At 35.0% G+C, this 22664-nt stretch overlaps 1 protein-coding gene across 1 annotated transcript in view; it reads left to right on the forward strand.

Annotated features, from left to right (window-relative positions):
- EYS (eyes shut homolog) overlaps positions 1 to 22453 on the forward strand; it is a 29046-nt gene extending 6593 nt beyond the window's left edge. Inside the window, 2 exon segments of the mRNA XM_075553760.1 lie at positions 21433 to 21627; positions 22446 to 22453. Coding sequence (XP_075409875.1) covers positions 21433 to 21627; positions 22446 to 22453 — 203 coding nt within the window.
- Positions 22454 to 22664: the final 211 nt, after the last annotated feature.

The following is a 22664-nucleotide window of genomic DNA, read 5'->3' on the forward strand; positions in this document are numbered from 1 at the left end:
GATCTTCAACTTTATTTGTGTATATGTATAGCTGAGGATTTAGAGTCCAGGTGGAAGTCTACCATTATAAGGCACCGACAGTTGTCAGATTTCAACTGCTGCCAACCACAGTAATGGAAGTTGAGTCTTTGTATTTTCCAAGCTAGGGTCCCTAGATAATGCCACAAGATTTCCTCTGTCCCGTCCTCACAAACGTAGACCTGGTGGTTTGCTTGACCACCAGTTACTACATGGGAGAAAATAAGAGTTTCTACTCCTGAAAACAACTATGTTCATGGCAGTAATTTTACCCTGTTCTATAGAGTGTCCCTATGAGAGGAATTGACTGGATTATCATGAGTTTGGTCCTAACAAAAACTATAACTGATTCTAAATATTTATGCTGATAAGAATGTACTTTAACAACATGTTCAAAGTGTTTTAGGGTTGGAAAAATTTCAAATCTCCAATATAATTTAAGAAGAACATTGATTAAACCTTAAATAAGAAAAAAAAAATACACGCCATGTCATCTGGATGAAGAAAACCATTAGCACAAGGCTGTAAAGAGGATCAAGCATTTGCAGAGCTTTTGAGACATTAAAAGGACATGGGAAAGCATGTGTGGTGACAGGTCGATACATCACAGTTGGTGGTAGGATGACAGAAGCAAAACATGATGAAGATTGTGATATGTTCAATAGGTTAGACAGGCTAGTTCATAAGATTCGTCCAGGGCCCTCTGACCAAGGTACTCAGAATGTGATGCACGGGACACTAGCACACCTGGGCAAAATCCTTAAAAGTGATGCCACTTCTCCCTGATTCAACAAGGGCAGCGAAAGCAATCTATTCTCTAAAGCTTATGCTTGAGAGTATGGTTCTTCATACAGTTTGTTAATGAACAGAAATAATTCATTGGAGGGTAGAATAATGTGGAGACTCATAAGTACATTTTGAACTTCCTTTCCAGAGTTTAGCCTTCTGCAAGTATATTCAATGCTTGGAAATTTAAACTATAATAAAATCTCCTGTTTAGATCCTGAATTTTATTAAAAATCCTTAGTCACACTGGCTGGAATGCTTCCTCTGCATAAGTTTGTTGACACCTTCCTTAGATGATTGCTTGTCTTTTAAAGCTTTTAGGACCAAATAGAGTCTTTTTTCTGATAACCATGTACCATCTAATTTTTTCACTTAGCTATTTCTAATGGCACTCATATCTTCAGCAGTCATATCACAAAAATAAGTATGAAGCAGTACAACTGCAGAGACAGTATATAGCTTCTTGAGAAATAATAAGTTGCCTCCATGTGATATTTGATAATTCCAGTAATTGGAATTTCATTATTCTATGCAAGATTATACCTCTAAAATACTAGTGAGAAAGGGAAATGTGTGAAAATAAAGGAAACCTTTATGACTAGCATGTGTGAAAAGGTTCATTTATACAAATTAACAAAGCCCTGATGGTATAGAGTTGGGCTGCTAATACGGTGAGCAGTTTGAATCCAGCAGCCATTCTGAGGGGAAAAAAATGAGGCTTTCTACTCTCATAAAGAGTTCCAAACCAGAAATATACACGGTCACTACAAATTGTGATTGACTCAGTGGCAGTTGGAACAAAGAGAAGAATTCTGAATAAAAAATAATGAGGGTTGTGCAAAAGGGTAAAGTTCAATGACAAACATTCACTAAGACAAGGCTGTTAGACTTCAGAAACTAAACCTGTAACAAAGAGCAAATAATATGACATTAGATGGTAAATATAAAATACACCTAAAATTGCCACTTATGAGACAACCGAGAAGGCAATTGAGATTCAGACAAAGTGCGATGACTTTGAAGTCCATGAATTTGGGAAATTCGTCCCCCACTTTTGTTACACTGACCATTTCAGATTTAAGTCCAAGAGAATATTTGTTTCTTACATCTGCAAATAGTTGCTTAAGGTAAAGCTTGGTTTTATTTTAATGGAGTACCAGTTTGAGAATATTCGAAGTGACTTATGAAAAATGCTATATATTTCACAAAGACCAAGTCAATATTCTAATAAAAAAGAGAACAACATTGAGAGTCTCCACATTGTATTGCTTCAAACAGTGACCAATCCACAATTTAACCTTACGTATTATGAGAAGAAGCAGGAATATGTTACAAATTCTCATTCAAAAGGAAACTGCAATAGCAATTAATACAGAGGAGACTCAAATCTTAGAATTAAAACATAAGTAGGTTAAAGCAACTATTTATGCTTATAAATTTAAAGGAAAATATAAACTATTTTAAAATTAAATGTATATACTTAAAAGAAAACATAGAATGATTGAAAGCTGTATAACTAACTTAAAATATTGAACAACAGAAATCATCAAATAAAAAGTGGGGGGAGCAAGCCTGAAATAATACCATCAAGGTCTCAGTGTTCACATGTCAACCAACGAGTCGGCCATTTGTTCAACTGGAGTCTCAGGAGGAAAAAGATAAATCATTTTACTTCAAAATAACAGCTTGAAATTCTTAAATTTGATGAAAAGAATTACTTTATCAATGAAGAAGGTATATGCTACTCTCCAAGTAGGATATATATAATGAAAATCATGTAGGGACATCATAATCAATAATGCTAGACTCATCATAATCAGTAATATAAATAAAAATATTAAATCAGTTTGAAAAATGCACATTAGTAATAGAGGGAAAGGATCACTCTTTCTGTCTCCATCTCTGTGACAGCTGGATTTTCATGAGAAACATGTCTAGTAAAAATTTTTGCAAGTCAGCATTAAATCTTCATATTAAATTGAGAAAGTCATTATTAAATTAAATTAAAAGTAATTAGAAAAATATGAATAAACAGAATATATAAATGAAACAGAAATAATAGAGGAAATATATATTATAGGCAATAGTATATAGAGTATTTCTTGAAAAACAAATACAATAGTATTGATGAAAACCTATATGATTAAGGAGAAAAGAGAAATTAAAATTTAACATATTTGGAATGAAAGAATGGATATATTTTTACCTTACAGATATTTTTAAGGTTTCTTGCCTAAGGAAGAATTACTCACTGTCAAGTCTGGACATAGTTATTTTATGTGTAAAGGATACAATTTCTGGACCATCTCCCTAATGATTTTTCAATATGTAGTGAGACATCGGAATGAGTTGGTGCGTTCATGGATTTTGACAAACTGTGAGTTGTGTTGATGTTGTCCAAATGTCCCTCATACGGAATTACCTGATTTTCCTTTAATTACCCACTCAGACCTTTCTTCTTCACTCACCCCCCACACCCGAGCAGAGAGAAGTCAGGAACATGGTTCTGAAACATCTGAAGGAATCCTTTTCTTTTGAAGCTAAGCAGTCACGATTTATGGTCACTTGTTTGTTCTACTTGAACTTAACATATTGTTATCAATGATGAATGTGGTTGGGACTATAGAATGATAATGTTTCAGTATTCTATAAAGTATCTTTGACCCTCCTCTCAAAGCTACAAAAAGAAAAATATTATGAACTTTATACTAAAACTTCTACAAGCAAAATGAAACAAATACTTTGAAATTCACAATTAATCATATCTGAGAGGAATTGGAAACTAAATGTCCTTATATATGTAGTGGTAATTGAATCTTTAAAAAAAAACACACAACAATAAGTCCAAGCAAGGTGATTTCACTGATGAATTCCAGTGAACACAATACAATAAAATAATGCCCATAATCCATCATATATTTCAAAAGGTAGAGTTGTATAACCATTATGTCACACCCTAACAAAAGCATTGTGGAAAATAAAACTTCAGATAAAATTTTACATGCATATGTATATATATTAAATATCATAAAATTTATTCTTAAATCAAAAATTATATGAATGATTAATTTATATTATATTTATAAAAACAGTGCAAAACTTGGTTTAGTTTTGAAGCTCTAGAATATTAAACAAACTGAAACATCATTATATTCAAATGCAGGAAAAAAGCATTTGGCAAAATTACTCATCATTTTCCCCCCAAGTTAGAATTGTATTAGTGGACAGAAACTTTCTTATCTTGACAAAAGATAGCTATTAAAATCAATAAATAAATAACCTACAGCTAATATCTGTTTACAATGTTGACTGTTTCCCCTTGAGAGCAGGAAAACATGAAGGGTGTCCCTGTAATGGGGAACCGTGGCGATGCAGTGGTTATGCATCGGGCTGCAAAGCAATGGTCAGCAGGCCTGCAGGAGAAAGACTGGGCTTTCTACTCTCATAGACAGTTATGGTCTCAGAAACCCACAGGCCGCAATGAGTCACCATTGATTCAAAGGCAGTGAGCTTGGTTTTTGGTTTGGTCTCTTTAATTTTTAAACAGTGTATTGTAAGTCTTATACATTGCAATTAGAATAAAATCAAAGGAACAAAATTTTAAATATATAAACAATAACTTTATTTACAGACAATAAAATTGTTTATTAAGCAAATAGAAAATCTTCACTTTGTCTCAACAAAAAAGAGACTTAAAAATAAGTTTAGTAAGACCTCAGTGTATAAAGGTCATATAATCCACAATATTTTCATATGTGGAGATGAAATAATTAGAAATATTTATTTCCAATTATGTTACAATAACAAATAAAATATTTAGAGCACATTGATCAAAAAGTCAAAATATGTTTAGGTTCCCTTCACAGAATACTAAAGAAACATTAAATTTTTCTTTAATACTACATTTCAAATATTTTGTATACATACATAAATATATTGATCATAATTTGAAAGAAAGAATGAATATTAATAAACAATTTTCCTGAAATTGAACTATATATTTCAAATAGTGCTAGTGAACATTCTAAAAGTGATATTTTGAAAAATTTCTAATTTGCATATAAGATTTTCTACATCCCTATGGGAAATATCGGGAATAACCAAAACAGTATCAATAAAAACAAAAGAATTGGAGGACTCATACCTGCCTTCAAAAGTTAACAAAAATCTATACTTATTAAAACTAAGCATACCAACTAACGGATAACCGAAAGATGAATGGGAGAGAACTGAGACTTTAGATGTAGACATAAATATATATGTTTAATTGGATTTGACAAAACATTCCAGGAAAATTCCTGGACTAACCAAATACTTTTCAAATACTTGATGGCAATGTGGGCTAGGTAATGGGTTACTGATGGTAATGTAGGCCACAGTCACTCCGCAGGAGAAAGATGAAACTGCTCAAGTAAAGAGCTTTTCCACAAACCAATAATACAAAGAAAACTTAAAATGGCAAATTCAGGGAGACATGGAAGCTCACAAGATCTATAGAATACTCTGAGCCTACACAGTACTAACTGGTGCCACTGTCCCATTGTTAAAAAATAACCAAATTATCCATAAATAAATCATAGCATCTCTCTGCTCAGACCTGGCTCCTGAAGGAATGACTGAGGAGACACCAGCTGTCATGAAGTCCAAGCAGCTACATGTTGAGACCACATGCAGCTTTTCTGGCAAGGCCCCAGCTGCAGACCCAGCCAGTAGCTGGAATCAACCATCAAGCCTCAAGGGAGCAAGTCTTCAGCTGACTCCAGCCTACCTTTCTGGTCTCTTCAGGAAACATCCTGAGAGAAAAAAAACAGGAAGCAGGTGTTATTGTCCCTGTTCATCTCGGCATCTTGGTGAGAGGGAAAACATAGCTTCGGCAGAGCAAAGCATTGGAACAACTGGATGTCCATCAGTGGAGGAATGCATGAATACATATACACAACCGAATACTCCACCATGCTCGAGAATAGGGCGAGTCTGTGAAACACTCATGACACGAATGGATTTGGACAACATTATGCCAAATGAAGTTACCCAACCACAAAAGGACAAATATTGTGTGAGGTCGTAATCATTAAAGAACCAAGAAGAGGTTTTAACACTGAAAGTAACATTCCTTCTTTAAAAAAATATTATTGGGGGCTTTACAGCTCTTTTCACAATCCATCCATCCATCCATTGTGTCAAGCACATTTGTACATATGTTGCCATCTTATTCTTTGATGATTGCCAGTGAAGGGAAAGAGAGAGGGGAAATCATAGGTTACAGAGGAAGTCAAAGTGTTAACTTACACATTACAATATATGATAAGAGAGAGGATGGCAAACAATGATGTTGACAGAAAAAGACATTTGATAGTTTTGCCACGGTTAAAGGCCACCAAGACTAATACTGTTATATGTGCAGTCCTGGCATAGCTGTGGTCTGTGAGTGGATGCTTAGGTAGATTCACAGAAAAAACAATATTCTACATCCTGCTTTAGTGAGTAGAGACTTGGGCCTTTGAAGCTTGAAAGCAGCCAGCTGAGGTGCCCCTCTCTGTCCAGAGGAAAGAAGAGTGACAGCAATCTAAAGACAAAGAGAACAAAGTCCAATGGGCTAATGGACCACACAAACACCAGTCGGCTCCACCCTGAGACCAGAAGAACAAATGGTTCCCAGCTACCCATAGCAATTGCTCTGAAAAAAGAGACTTATTAGCAGGTGCTAGATAGACTGGGAGAAATATGTGCAACAAAGCTCAAGATCCTGGGATGAGACTCAGGTTAGCTAGAAACTGGGGTGAGGTGGGGGGAGTGGTGCAAACTGGTTTCAGTCTCTCTTCAGGCCTGGAACTGAATTCACGCCTGTATTATAATAATCAGTCATTTAAGACCAAATTGTAGCATGTACCTCAGGATAAAGTTCAGGGGCTAGGAGTGAAGGAATGGAAACAGGAAACAGGGGTGATGTGGGATAAGTGATGTTAGATTGAGGGGATTGTAATGGGTCAGTTGAAACTAAATGTGTATAAATTGCTGACTGCAAAATGAATGTTCTACTCTGTAAACCCTCATGCAATTCACAATAAAGTGTCTAAATTTTTAAAAAATAAATGAATCAGAGAAACAATAGCATATTGTTTTAAGATAAATATCTTTGGATTTAAATAACTCAAATCCTAATTCAATAGCAGCCATTTCCTAGATAGATGAAATGGAGGTGATATCAATTATGCCATGCATTTCTTTTCTGATAAATCATTACACAAAATAAATAGTATCTGATTTATTTAATAATCAAAAATGACATCAAACTGTCCTATAAAAAAGGAAAAAAGAAAAACAGGCAGACAGGCAGATAATTGAGCATTCAGCCCTGGAAATCATTTTGGTCTCTCATTCCATAACATAAACAATGCAAAATCTCACTAACAGTGTTAGATATTATAATCATCAACAATTTCTACTGTTACATATCTATTGTATATGAGATTCTAGTTCTATATTTCAACACGAGATAATTTACATTGCTGTGGTGAATCGACATTCTTATTTTTGTCAATCAACCAATATATCTATCACAATGGGAGACTAATAAGAACATGCATGAAAAGCCTCAATGGCTTACAAGATAAAGTGAGGTAGCAAAGATAATTCCTATACGTAATTGAATTCAGAACTTTTAATTTTTAGCATTATGTTAATGTGGGTTATCCTATGGTTGGAACTGTAGTTCACCATCAATACTTATAATGGCCAGAGAATCAAGAGAAAAAGCTTGATGCTTGGAAATATTAAAAAAAAATAATAATAATACAATGTAAATTCAATGAAATCTGTCCTGTGCAGCAATAACTCGGTGCCTTTTTTAAAGTATATCTATCACTACATAAGTTGGATTAATTTGTGTTACAGGTTTTTTTTCCCATTGTTATAAATTACAATTTTGTGAATGCTAAACCTTGTAGTTAACTTTTCATAGTGTGACTAACAGCCAAAGTAGAATGACTAACTACTCACAGTAATTTTAAAATTACACTCATATGAACAAGGACCAACTCAATTATCATGGCAGGAGATTAGCACTGGTGTTGAATTGACTAAGATTAATTTTCTAACTTTCTCAGAATTGACTATCAAAATTAGAGTAAATTCCAAATTTTTAAAAGAAAGCTATTTCTTATTTAGTGCCTGCCAGCTTTTTTCCATAGACAAAATACCATTCTCTATAAATTCTACCCACAGATGGAAGTTGCTCAAATGCAGAAATAAATGATGAAGCAATATAACCTGTGAAAAATATTCTGCCTATTCCTTGTTTTAAAATAATAACCAAAATCATTACAGTATTTTCCACTGATCAGATTAGACATCTCATTACTTGTCTGAATGAGATCAGAGGTGATCACACTCTGATAATTGTTCATGCGCCAAAGGCCATGGTATTAACTCCTTTAAAGCGTTCTTCGTGGATGCAGAGATCTCAGTTGTCTTATAAATAAACATTCCTCAATCTCAAAATTAAATTAAATTTGCTTTTATAGCTGTGCATAGACAAAAATTAAAAATTGTTCCATCTAAACTATATTTGAGAAGTTTTAAAAATAAGTGTCACAAAATGGCCATAGAGTGAGAATTTTTATTTAAGGATTTTAATGCAAAAATCTAGGTGAGAACTGTTTAAAAAATACGTATTTTAACACTTATTTTGTTAAGCAATACCCTATGAAGTGATACAATTTGAGGGAATCACTGTAAAATTGATACATAATCTTGTTTAATATGTACACATTTGGAATTACCATAAATAATTTATTTTCACACACTTTTATTTTAGAACTTTCATTCTTAATTTTACTTCTACAGTGTCAGAGATTATAGTTCTACCGCATAGCTAATTATTCTTATTTGTATCTATTAATATTTTCAGATGACTAAAAACTCTAGAATTGTTTTTCTTTTTTTGATTCTCATAGCAAACCCATGCACAAAAAAAAGACATGGCCCAATCCTGTACCATCCCCACATTTACTGTTACATTTGAAATTTTTCAATAGCTTCATTGGAATATAATTCCATGTCACACAATTCAATAATTATATCATATATTTAAAAGGTGTTCAATCATCATGAAAATCAATTTTAAAACATTTTATTCTTTCTCATATTTATTGTTGTTAGCTCCTCATATCCTACCAGCCTACTGTTCCACACCCCTAGACATTATTAATCCAGTTGCTATCTCCATAGATATACCTAACTGCATTTACCTATCCTGGGTTTCATATTCAGAAAATTATACAAGGCAAAAATAAGAAGAAGAACAAAAGCAAAAGCAAGCCAAGAATGAAAAATTAAAATCTCAATAGAAAAGAAAGCAGAAAATATTAAAAACTGTCACAATTTTAAATAGGTCAAAAAGGAGATCAAATTAGGAGACCAAATTATTCAGTTTTGTGTTTGAGGGAGGTTATTATAACTGGTTTGGGCACCATAAGCCTGGTGATGGTGTGAAATTTCTTAATATGGCTTTTCTATCCAAGAGGCTATAACACCCACCAAATAATTGGTATGTGTAACACTAATAGAGGGGGTTTGTCAGTGTTTGAAATCCACCTCCCTCATAAAGGCTATAAAGATGAGCAATCTTTGGAGGAGCATCAGGTAACAAACCTGCAAGAAGACCTTGAAAATGCATGTCAGAGAGCTCTGTCAGAAGTGGTAGAGGCCACTGAAACCAGATACATCAGAGACTGTGGCAGGAGATTCTGTGAAGTTACTCTGAGAACTTACACAATTTCTCAGAAGGAGGATATTTCTCTTCTGGCTCTAGACTACTGAACTGTGGACTACAGAACTGTGGGACCATAGGACAAAGAGGCTCCCTTCCTGGCCCATGGAGGCAAAGGCCAAGAGATCATGTGGTTGAGAGACTGGGAACCAGAGAGAAAGACTTGGCACAGACTGAGGAGACCAATAACTGTATCTTCACTGTGTGTTTGATGATCCTGACTCATGAGAACCTATTGATTTCCCTAAAACCCTCCTAATTGTGCAGATTGTCTGTGATGCCTGTGTGACCGCTGCAGGGATTGATTGAACCTCGCATAGATGTAGAGTGGTGTTGGAGGAAAGGTTGGTGTCAGAATATAGAGAGAAGAATGGAGGTTGGAAGCATGTCTGTCCCTGTCTTGCTGCAACAAGGAAGCCAGAGAAAATGAGATCTGGCCCTCCATTGGCCTTGACCAGAGTCATAGCACCATATAAAGCAGTAGTTCCAAAATTCTCTGTGTGTTATGAAATTCAAGAAAAATATCAATTGGATATAGACTCTAACATATATAATACACATTGGATTGCAAGGAGTTGGTATTATAAAATTTCATCATAACATTGTTATTGCAAATAATTTATGAATCCAGTATTATATTAAAATATTCATATGCAGAATTTATTATAATGAGATAAAGGATTACCGTTCACTTTTTTCAGAGGATTTGTAAAATAACTAGTATAAAATATAGGAGACCTGGTGTTATAGTGGGTTGAATTGTTAATTAAAAGTTCAAAACCACCAGATGCTCCAAAGGAGAAAGATGAGGCTTTCTAATCCTATGAATACTTACAGTCTTAAACCCAGAGAGGGAGTTCTGCTCTGTCCTACAAGTTTGCTATCAGTTAGAATTGACTCGATGGCAGCGAGAGAGTATAAAACATAGAGTACATATGCAGTAGATGGGTTGAAAAGATAACTAGGCATCATCTGTTGATTTGGAGTCAGATCTGCATCTAGAGGACCCCCTGGAGTCACAACAGAGCTGTGCTCCGTCGGTTTTCGGTGGATCATTTTCAGAAGAACACTGCTAGACCTTTCTTCCAAGGTTTCTGGATATCTCTTGTTCATCAGCTCAGTGCATTAGCCATCTGTACACCACAGGGACTCCAGACTGACAGATACATCAGTAGATGGATGGAAGCTGTAAATCAGAATTGACTAGATGACAGCAAATGGTCGGTAAACAGGTTTTACAAGATTTTGAATATAATGTTTTCTGTATCACAGTCGGTTCTTTCACATATCAGAATGATGCAACATGCACTTAAATCCATCAAATTTCAATATAGTTTCTAGACCATTTAATATTCCCAATATTGTAGTATTCCTAAATCAGCAGCAGTTTGTGCTCACAAACTAGATTTAACGCTAAACCAATTCTCTCCGATGATCAAATCATGATTTCTCTTGGATTTTTCCAACTAGACATTACTGTTCATAATTTAATTAAAATAAACAGAAATTCAATTGATACCTACACCTCCATCTCTTACTTTTAACTATATCATTGCATGGTCTATGGCTGTGTGTGTTATATTTTTAGTGAATACAGTTGTAACTTGAACATAAGGATGGCAAGTTAAGAAGTGATGACCTACTTTTCCCTCCTTCTGGATTCAAAGACAATAATCTCTCATTCAAGGGCACATTGCAGGAATTTGAAGACACAAGAAACTTCGGGCAGCTTTTGTCTCAGTTGATTGGCGGACAAGCATCACATAATACTTCCTTGCCATGACAAATCTACTAAACTACCAATAAGGTGCTTCACTGGAGCTATGGAAAGTTATAAATTACATCTATGTTATATAGAGGCTAACAATTGTTTTTCAGAGTTGAAAGAGAATTGTCTAAGCAGTCTTACTATATATTTGTCTCATTTGTATTTTATGGTATTAAACAGGTGTTAGCAAATGATAATAACAAGCTGAATCTGACAAAGTGTCAAATTACAAACAACAGTGTGTGTATGCTTGTAAATGAATTTGCATTAGAGAACGTGCTACAATAATAGAGTGAATCATTGTGGTGCAAATCCTATGGTCTACAAACCTAAATCACTTAGTATCTTCCTCTTTATAAGAGGTTAGTCTACCCATAGGATTAACCTGCAACCATTTATAAATTTTAATCTATCCTGATGTTTACTATTCCATAATTTTAATGTAATCAGTTCAAAAGAATTTCTATTTTTAATTTTTTAAAATTAGATTTATTTTACAAAAGTTGATGGTAAATATTTCATCTGTTCCTACATCATGTCACTATTGACAATTATCCTAATGAATATTAATAATATAACTTAACTTGTGATAAACAGAGGGTATCATTTGCAGAAGAACCATACACTAAAATCCACTGCCATCTTGTTGGGTCTGTTTCATAGCCACCCTATAGAGATTTTACGAGACTATGAATCTTTATGAGAGTAAAAAGAATCATATTTATCCTCAGAGTGCTTTGTGGTGATTAACAACCCAATATCGATTCTTTAGTGACACCCAGGACTCCTTGGAAGAGCTGTACACATCGGATTTACTGCTGATTGTGATTTAGGAAAACCACTTGTTAATGACAAGTTGATGAGCAGATCAAGATGATTTTGTGAAACACACTTATTCATTTAAGTCAAAGAAATGATAATTTCTTTCATTTCTATTTCATGTTTCTCTTCATATGTTGTTGGTGGCTGTAGGTGACTTACAGTTGGCTCAGATTCTTGACAACCCAGTATAAAACAGAATCCAACTTCTCCAAGTCCTATAAAAGCCTGGCAATTGTAATTAAGTTGAGATTATTGTTGCAGCCACAGTGTCAGTACATTCTGCTGTGGGTCTTCCATTGTCCTCTGACCCTCCCTAAGAATGCTGTCCTCCTCCTGAGACTGCCTCACCTGATAACTTATTCAAAATGTATGGGACAAAGTCTCACCATCCTAACTTCCAATGATCAAATGATCTTTCTGGCTTTACACGTTGCAACACAGTTGTTGCTTTTCATTCCTCTGGTAGTCCCACATATTGTGAACATATTTTTGCAAACACCATACATCAAATTCAGCAGTTCTTCTTTGATCTTCCTTATTCATTAGCCAGATTTCACATGCCTATGAGGTACTAAAATCCCCATGGCTTGAGTCAGGGAAATGTTAGTCTTCTTCAAGGTGACAGTTTTGTTCTTAACTACGTTAAAGAAGCCATTTTCAGCCAACGTACCCAATGCAATTAATCTTTGGATTCCTTGACTGCTGCTAACATGATTTCTGATTTGGGATCTAACTAAAAGGAAATTCTTGATGTACAAAAAGTAAATTGACAGTTGTTTATGTGTTGATTTCTATCTCACATTGAGTTTTCTAAAGAACCAAAACAAGTGACACTCAAAAATGTCTAAAAGGAACTTTATATCAAGATTGAAATTTATATCAAGGTAACAGCCTAGCCCAGGTCAACTCAAGTCTGTGGGTCAGATGGAGCTACAAGCCCCTTTGATGGTCTCATAGATGAAGTCTGATGGAGCAGGAAAGTGAAGCAGGAATCTGAGAGATCACAAATGTGAGTGTAGGGTCAGATGGATCGAAGGTTGGCAAGAATATGGCAAAGCACTGACAGGTACCAGGGAAGCAGGCCACACAAGTTACTGGCCTTCAGTAACTTTTCCCTGAATTTTTTTTACATATTCATAAATTAAACTGTGTGCAACAATATTTGGCAGTTCTTATATGTTGTTCATAATGACCAATTATTTTGTAGAGGTATATTCATCTACAAAATAAAAAACTAAGTCTATAAACAAGTCTTAAAATTACTCTATGAAAATGAAAACAATATATTTTAACCAATTTAAAATAATTTTCTTAAATTTTAATGTTTTAATCATTTTATTGGAGCCTCATACAGTTCTTATCACAATCAATACATACATGCATTATGTCGAGCACATTTGTTACCATCATAATTTTCAAAGCATTTTTGAGCCCTTGGTATCAGCTCCTCATTTTTTTCCTACCTTCCCCCATAGTCTCTCCCTCATGAAACCTTGATAATTTATAAATCGTTATTTTTTGTTCATGTCTTACACTGACCACCATCTCCCTTCACCCACTTTTCTGTTGCCCATCTCCCATGGGGTTATATGAAGACAATTGTGATAAGTTCCCCCATTCTACCTCCACCCTCCCCTTTCCCTACTGGCATTGCTAGTCTCATTAGTAGTCCTGAAGAGTTTACCTGTCCTGGATTCCCTGTGTTTCCAGTTCTTTTCAGTACCAGTGTACATCCTCTGGTCTATCCAGATTTGTAAGGTAGAATTGGGGTCATGATAGTGGGGTGGGGGAGATCATTAAAAATTAGAGGAAAGTTGTGTGTTTCCTCAGTACTACACTGCACCCTGACTGGATTGACTCTTCCTCATGATCCTTCTGTAAGGGGATGTCCAACTGTCTACAGATGGGCTTTACTCTGTACTCCCTCTCATTCACATTGATAGGAATTTTTGTTCTGAGTTTTTGATGCCTGATACCTGATCCCATTGACACCTTGTGATCACCCAGGCTGGTGTGCTTCTTCCATGTGGACTTTGTTCCTTCTTAGCTAGATGGCTGCTTGTTTATCTTCAAGCTTTAAGATGCCAGATGCTTTATCTTTTGATAGTCAGCTACAGTCTGCTTTCTTCACCACATTTCCTTCTGCACACATTTTGTCTTCAGTGATTATGTTGGGAAGCTGAGCATCAGGACACACCAGGTATTGAGAACAAAGTGTTCTTGCGTTGAGGGGATACTTGAGTAGAGATCCAATATCCATCTGCTACCTGAATACTATATATATATATATATATATATATATATATATATATATATATATATATATATATATTTCCCTATTATTATATATAAATATGTTTACATATGTACATGCCTGGATTTAGACCTCTATAAATGTCCTTTGCTTTTAGTTCTTTCCTCTATTTCATTTTATTTTCCTCTTGTCCCTCTATCATGTTCAGCCTTCATTTAGGTTTCAGTAATTCCTCTCGCCTACATTGACCTCGATCAAGCCCCACCAGGTATCCTATACCCTCCTCTCCATAAATTTTATCACTTGTTGGTTGCTCTCCCCTTTCTTTCCCCCGCCTCCCTCTCTCCCATGTCCTCAGAACTGTCAGTACTGTTTTCTCTTCTGATTGTTTATCCCACCTATCTTATCTAGGTAGACATGCAGAGACAATAATAAGCACAAAAAACAGATAGAGAAAACAAAACAACAAAAGAAAACAAACTTAAATAGATCAGCAACAACAACAAAAAAAGAAAAACCTCTAAGTAGTTTCAGGTCAATTTGTTGACCGTTAGGAATGTTTTCTGGTCGAGTGTGATGGTGTGCCACGCTCTGGCCCCAAAGCCCATTTTTGGTATTTCCCAGGACTTCATCACTTTGCTCCCCTTGCTGCTCTGTTGCATGCCCTTAGTGTTTAACCTTAGAATCATTTTCAATTGATATAAATCAAATGTGAGCATCGCCTTTGCTCAAGTTCTTAAAAAAATTATATTTCAGAACATATTGAGAAATTAACTTTTATTTATTAAATAGTACTGAAAAATATACATGGAAACTCTAGGAAGAATTGATGACTGAATTATAGTTGGTAAAGAACATTTAATGTTCCAAAAAATTTTATAGGAACAAACAAATCTATGTTGAAATAATGACAGCCTGAGTGTTCCTTAGAAGAGAGGTTGGAAAGTATATCTACGTACTTTGAACGTATTATTGGGAGGGACCATTCCCTGGAGAAGGACATCATGGTGGATAAAGTTGAGGGGCAGCAAAAAAGAGTAAGGCACTCAAAGAGACGGACTGATACAGGAGTGATAATGATCTGTTCAAATCAGGACCAATTGCTCTGGTTTGCATACATGTGGTGATTAAGAGTCAGAATTGACTCAATAGTCTCTAACATCTACAATATAGTTAATTTAAATGAAAAGATTAGCTTTGATAATTTAAGAGGTAATCAATATTTACCCCTTCAAACCTTGTACAATACAATTGAAACCTTGCCCGATTGTTTATATTTTAGATTTAGTTGACCTTAATGGTAATCTCAATTTTTATTGTGCTTTACACAGTAGCTAAAGTGTTTATATGCTAGCCAGAAGGTCAGTCATATCCACCAGTCAGTCCATGGGAAAAGAGGCAGCAATCTGTTTCCACAAAGGTTTTACTCTCGAAACCTTGATGAGGCAGTTCACCTCTGTCTGACAGGGTCACTGAGAGTCAGAATCTACTCGCTGTCAGCGTGTTTGGTTGGTTTGTAATATTGATATACATATGCATAAGTGCTAGTTATTTAATACATATTTATAGCTTTGTGGAAGTAGTTCACAGAGTGAAACATTCCATTGTCTCAGCCCTATCACCTAGGCAAAAGGATAACTAAAAATTTTAAAATGATAAAAATGAGATATTCTCAGAAGACAAAAATGGGTTTGTGAATTATGGACTTTCTCGAGCTTGCTGATATATGAAGTTTTGATTCTATATATATTTAACATTCTCATAATAGTAGAGAAATATATCTAAAAAATATAAATATAAAATGACATGGAAAATATTGCCACAAAACTGTTGTATATATTTTAGCCATTAACCCAAACCAAATTGAATTCTTAATTTATGTTGTAAACAGTGTTTACCATTGTTGATTAATGCCTTTTAAGTGTTTTATAGAATAACACACTTGAATCATGTATGTAGTACTCGTCTTTCCTTGTTTTTTCCAACCAAAGACCATCACAAGGAATTATAAGATACAAATCAATACAATTGTGTATCAAAAGTTATATTTGAAATATATATACAAAGAAATTATCAGTAGAAGGTTAAATATGCCACACTTTATATATAAAGCATTCACTTGTTTGTTTATGGGACTTTATAATGCTTATATAAATATCTTCATCCATCTCATCTTCAGTTCATTTCTAAATCATATGAGGAAAATAAATCACACATTGTTTCCTATATTAGTACTTTCTCCTTACTTGCTACATGACATGAATGCTATAGAACCACAGCATAGGTGGGGTTCATAGCACTGGCCTTGCATGTGGGAAACTGTTCCAAACCTATTTCTATGCTCCCTGGAGAGCTGACCTGAAGCATGGTAGGTAAATTCTTAGAATTTACGTTCCTGCTCTCTAAAAGTGTGAGCATTAACAATGACCCACATCATGTTGTTCTTGTTTCCATGAGGATTAAAAGAAATGGCCAAGTAAAACACTTGGTAAAATGACAGATATATTGAAGTCATTGGCTAAATGTTCTCTCTCTTTAACTTGTTATTGGGGGGGGGGGCATAACTCCTTTTAAAAATATTTATTTAATTTTGCTAATAAAGCCATACCTAATTTTTATGTAGAATCCAAGTGTCTGTACTTGTACCTCCTATCATAAAATTAGTTTTCCCAATTTCCCCAAAGTGACACTCTGCTTTAATCAGATAGTTTGTCTGTTTTTGTTAGAGCAGCCATAAAGATTCACATTCCCCTGCTGTTGCTTGTATTTAATTTAATTTTTTAAATTGACTCTCCCTTACATTATTAAATATGCTTAATTTCTTCCTTCCACTGATTTATAAACTCCTTAACAATGAGGTAGATGATCTTGTAGAACTTATAGTCCCGTTTTAAAGCACACATAAGGTATTACATAAATGCTGGATACTAAAGAATGCAAACATAGTTTGGCTGTTCTTGATTTAATTCTAAGGAAATCTCACAGTTTTAAGATTCTTTTCTGAAATATGTATGTTAAACATTAAGCAGAAGTTTTGTTCCAGATGAGCTTATGAGGTTATAGTTGAATATTTTGTATACTTTTGTATCAGTATATAGGAGGAAAGAAAAAATAAAACAACACTTTGTTGTATGTTTATTTAGAACACTTGGAAAATATTGAAAAAGGGGTCAAAGGCTTGAAGATAAACAAGTGGCCATCTAGCTGAGAAGCAACAAGGCCCACATGGAAGAAGCACATAAGCCTATGTGATCACTAGGTGTCAATGGGATCATGTGTCCGGCATCAAAGCCCCAGACTAAAAAAATCATAATGTCAATGAGGGGGTAGTGTGGAGTAGAAGCCCAAAGCCAATCTGTAAGCAATTGGACATCCCTTACAGAAGGGTCATGGAGAGAAGACGGGCCAATCAGGGTGCAATATAGGACCGATGAAACATACTGCTTTCTTCTGGTTCTTTAATGCTTCCTCCCCCCACCACTCCCCCCCACCACTATCATAACCCTAATTCTACCTTACAAAGCTGAGTAGACCAGAGCATGTATGTATATGGGTACAGATAAGAGCTGGAAACACCGGGAATACAGACAGATAAACTTCTTGGGACCAAAATTGAGAGTAGCCATACCAGGAAGGTAAGGGAAAGATGAGAGGAGAGAGGGGTAACTGGTCACAATGACCTCTCTATTACCCCCTCCCAGGGGAATGGACAAAAGGCAAGGTGGTAAAGGGACATATCTGGCAGTGCAACACATGAAATAATAATAATAATTTTTAAATTATCAACGGTTTATGATGTAGGGAAGGAGGAGGGAGGGGAAAATATGAGGAGCTGATACCAAGGGCTCAAGTAGAAAGAAAATGTTTTGAAAATGACGATGGCAACAAATGTACAAATGTGCTTGACACAATGAACGGATGTATGGATTGTGATAAGAGTTGTTTTGGCCCCCAATAAAATGATTTGTAAAAAAAATGAAATGTATGTTATTGCTTCTAATGGCCGTGTAAATATTACAAAAGTCTGATGATCTTTTTCTAAGATTATGTTCAATTTTTATAGCAACTATGAAAATTACATGTTGCCTTTTAGTTTTTAAAAGGGAAATAGCCAAGTATATTCTTGTAATACTGAAGATAGCATTGTCTCCACCTGTGGAATGTTGAATTGGCTATCATTACAGACAGATGTTCCATACATGGTACTGCGTATATGATTGTGCTAATTTTCCACTTTTGGTTTGTTTCATTGGTTTGAAAATCACTTTATAGCTAACTGAAAATGAGTGACACTTTTCTTATATTAAGAAATTTCTGCTTGTTAAATGTAAGTCTTAATGAGTTCTTGAATTTTGTTGAAGTCTGCATATTTTCATTCTTTGTTTAGCAAAACAGGTGTGATAATTTGTAGAATTCCATGCAGAAATCTCTCTCTCTAATTACTCCATCTTGGGACTTTGAAATGTGTTTTATGGGGAAGAGCCATAAAATTATTTTTTTAGATACAGAAACATTTCTCAACATATGGCTCTAACTTTCATTTAGCACACAAACTCGAAAATTAAAATCTAGAAAGTTGAATTTACCAAATGATTTGCATTTTTCTTTCAGATCATTTATTATGTTGCTTTTCTGATTGATAACACAATGATAATGCAGTTTTTGAAACTAGATAAGAAAATATACACTAGAAATGCTAAAGTCTTATCATAAGCATGCATATTTTAAAATACATGATATTTTATTTTTATATGCTAGTTTTTTTTTAATTTTCAAATTTTGACACCAGATTTCATAATGACCAGGTTTATTTTTAACAAATCAATCACTATAGTATCATAAAGACCCTGAAACATTTTTATAAAATGTTTGAATATGTACTATTTCCTGATTTAAGAAATACATTTATATATAACTTATACATTTTCATTTCTTACAAAACTCATAATGCATTAAATTTCATCATGCTAAAAAACAACTTTAAAGACAATCCAATAGAATAAATTAAATTAAATATGCCCTTGTCATATCAATATAAGAAGTCGATGGGGTAACTTTATATAAAAAAGCAATTTCCTTTTGTGTATTTCTGCATTGAATATATTTGTTATCTGTTTGATGATATTATTCTGGAACATTCTTTTGATGGCAAGACCTTCTTGAGCTCAGACCTTGTGATCAAGGATATTTTTCACATAATATTATTCTGTTTTCTAAAGCATATAACTGGCATCATGACATAACTGTTATTTCAGACACAAGGCTCCACTGCAGACACAGGTTGGCAAGGGAACAGACTTTACATCGCCTGATCCTATCTTCTTCTTGGATGACATTGCATTCTCTTTTATCCTTTGAGAATATTTGTTCTTTGGAGATATCAAGAGATGACTTCACAAACAATTCCATCATCTTTTAATTCCATTTTTCCACACACTCTTTGAAGCCCCTTGTATTAATGAAATGAAGATTTTCACTGGCTATGATAAGAACTATATAACAAACGGACAGCGTTGTGCCTCAAGATTGGTCTTGAAATGTCCTTTTTGATCATGAATATTACGCCATTCCCGACATAGTAAACTGTATGAATGATATTCTCATTAAAAGTGGTCCCTGCAGGTCATTTCACCTCAATAATGCCTGGCATATTAATCTTTATGTGTTCCATTTCAGTTTTAACAACTTCTAATTTTCCTAGGTTCATACTTCCTACATTCCAAGTTCTGATTATTAATCAATACTTGCAGGAGTTTCTTCTCATTTGAAGTTGGGCCCACCAATGACGTCCCTGGAGGCTTTGTCTTGAGAACTGTGTATCCTTTTGCCTTCGTCTAAGTCTTTATGGGAGACTCTCCTTTGAGATGGCAGCTCTTCCTCATTCATATTTGAGTGCCTTCCAACCCGAGGTCCTCTTCTGCTCTATCTCTGACAATGTTTTCCTTCTATTTATGAGGCTTTCGGTGTGTGAGAATGTTTTGATGCAGCTGATAAGGTTTTCCATGGCTAATTCCTCAAAAGTAGACAGTCCGTGACTTCTTTGTAATCTGTTCCTAGTATAGAAACTCTGCTGAAACCTGCTCGCATTGGATGACCCTGCTTGTATTTGAAATACCAGTGACATAGCTTCTGGGATCACAAGCTTCAATAGTATGACAAAGTGACCCAAAAAAGTGGTAGACTGAGAAAACAACCAATAAGTCTATCTTGGGAGAAGTAAAACTGGAATTCCCCTTAGAAGCAAGGACAGCTACATTTCATCTCATGTACTTTGGACATGTGGTCAGGAGAGACCAGCCCCTGGAGAAGGACAGCATGCTTGGTAAAGTAGATGGGTATCGACAGAGAGGAAGAGCCTCGATGAGATGGGTCAACCCAATGACTGTAGCAACCGGTTCAAACACAAGAACAACCGTGACGATGGCACAGGACTGGGTAATATTTCATTCTGTGTTCATAGGGTCAGTAGAATCAGAACCAACTGGATAATAACAATAACAGCAACGACATAAAACATGTAGCACTTGTTAGCTTACTGCGTCAATGCAATCAATTCTGTGACATTTATTACTAATTATTTTTTAGTCTGTAGTTGTTAGGCTGTTCACTTTGGCTGACCCTGCTGGGATTTGAAATACCAGTGATACAGCATCTATTCAGTGGTATTTGCTGCTATTAAGGCTCTTCTTATGAACCTTAGCGACCTTATAAGCAACAGAAAGAAATTATCTTTGGTCTTATACGACTCTCACGCTGTTGTAGCCACTCTGTCAATCCGTCCCATGCAGGGTCTGTGTCTCTGTAACTGGCCTTTCCCTTTACGATGCATTGTGTGCTACAGAGATGTTCTCAACCTGACGAAACCCCTTGAGTAGAGGACAAAGCAGTCAAATAAACGAAATCACGCTCATGGAGTTGACAGCTGGGAGAAGCTATTTGTTTTTCAGTGGAAAGTATATTCCACTGGGCCTTCTGAAGAAGCTAAAGCAATGACGCTTATATATTTGTATGTAGAGATAGACGTTTATATCAAGAAAATGGCTCACACAGTTGTAGAAGTGGGCAAGTTCCGAGTTCTGGTAACTTCCAAGTCTCTTGTTCAGTTATTGAATGGGAGGCGCCTCCTGACTGGAGTAACTGAGGAGCTCATGAATCCCAAATCAGTAGCAAGAGAAAGGGCTTGTGGCTGCAGAGATGAAGGAGTCCAAGGTAAGCAAGGAAGTTGGCAGTCAGCTGAACACTCCCAGTACCAACAGGCAGTATGTCAGGCCACTGACTCAAGTCCAAGGACTGAATGTTAATGAGCTAGATGGAGGATCCAGAGTGGGCTAAAAGGAAGCAAACTTTCTACAAGTTCACATATAAGGGAAGCAGACCTCCGTATGGATATTGTTGCATTGAGTTAGACCTCATCATGGGGGATTACCAGCTTTAATTGCCACACAAGCAACGGACAATCCTGGTCCAAAAAGGTCTGCCTCAAGGAAAGGCAGAGGATTGAAAATTATAAAATAAGCATAAACTTAAGGTATATTATACCAGAATATGTCACATATGATTTCAAAATAAGAAGACACTGTTATAGTTCCATCAAATTCTGATAAAACCTTGGCACTTGTTTTCAAAATATTGCACTTTTTGTTTCAGCAATTGTTCATGAAAAAATTAAGTATCCTTTAAATTATCAATTAAATGTAAAAATATTTTAAATACACATAATTTTCCTCATACAATTCTGATCCCGTAGCATTATCTATAATTTGGATTTTTAATTTTGAGCTTTGAGGCATATTTGTAGAACATAGAGACATGTTTACTGAATACATTCATTGCTCATTGGTTCTATGTATAGAAGATTTAGGACAGACATATTAGATACAATCAGTATTGAGTAACCAAAAAGAAGAGCTTTTCTTTTAAATACCATCCATTATCAGTTGATTTTTACAACTCAAACCCAAAAACTACCGCCTTTATTAATCTAATGTTCTTATGCTTAATTTCGAAATGCAATTTCCTTTTGGTAGTTGTCTAACTTTCTGAGTTCATATTTCAGGAATATAAAATAAAGAATCCAGTGTTTATCATGTTTTCTCTCAAAATGTTTGAAAATTATATCATGTTGGGTAGTGTTTAAAAATGTATTCCTGTGTTTTTTATTTTGGGGGTGGGGCTGGGTTATGTTTATTTAATAAATGAGAATGTACATGAAGGCCTAATATATGGTACCTACATGACACTGACTA

This window comes from Tenrec ecaudatus, chromosome 7 (genome assembly GCF_050624435.1).
Source record: "Tenrec ecaudatus isolate mTenEca1 chromosome 7, mTenEca1.hap1, whole genome shotgun sequence".
NCBI lineage: Eukaryota > Metazoa > Chordata > Mammalia > Afrosoricida > Tenrecidae > Tenrec > Tenrec ecaudatus.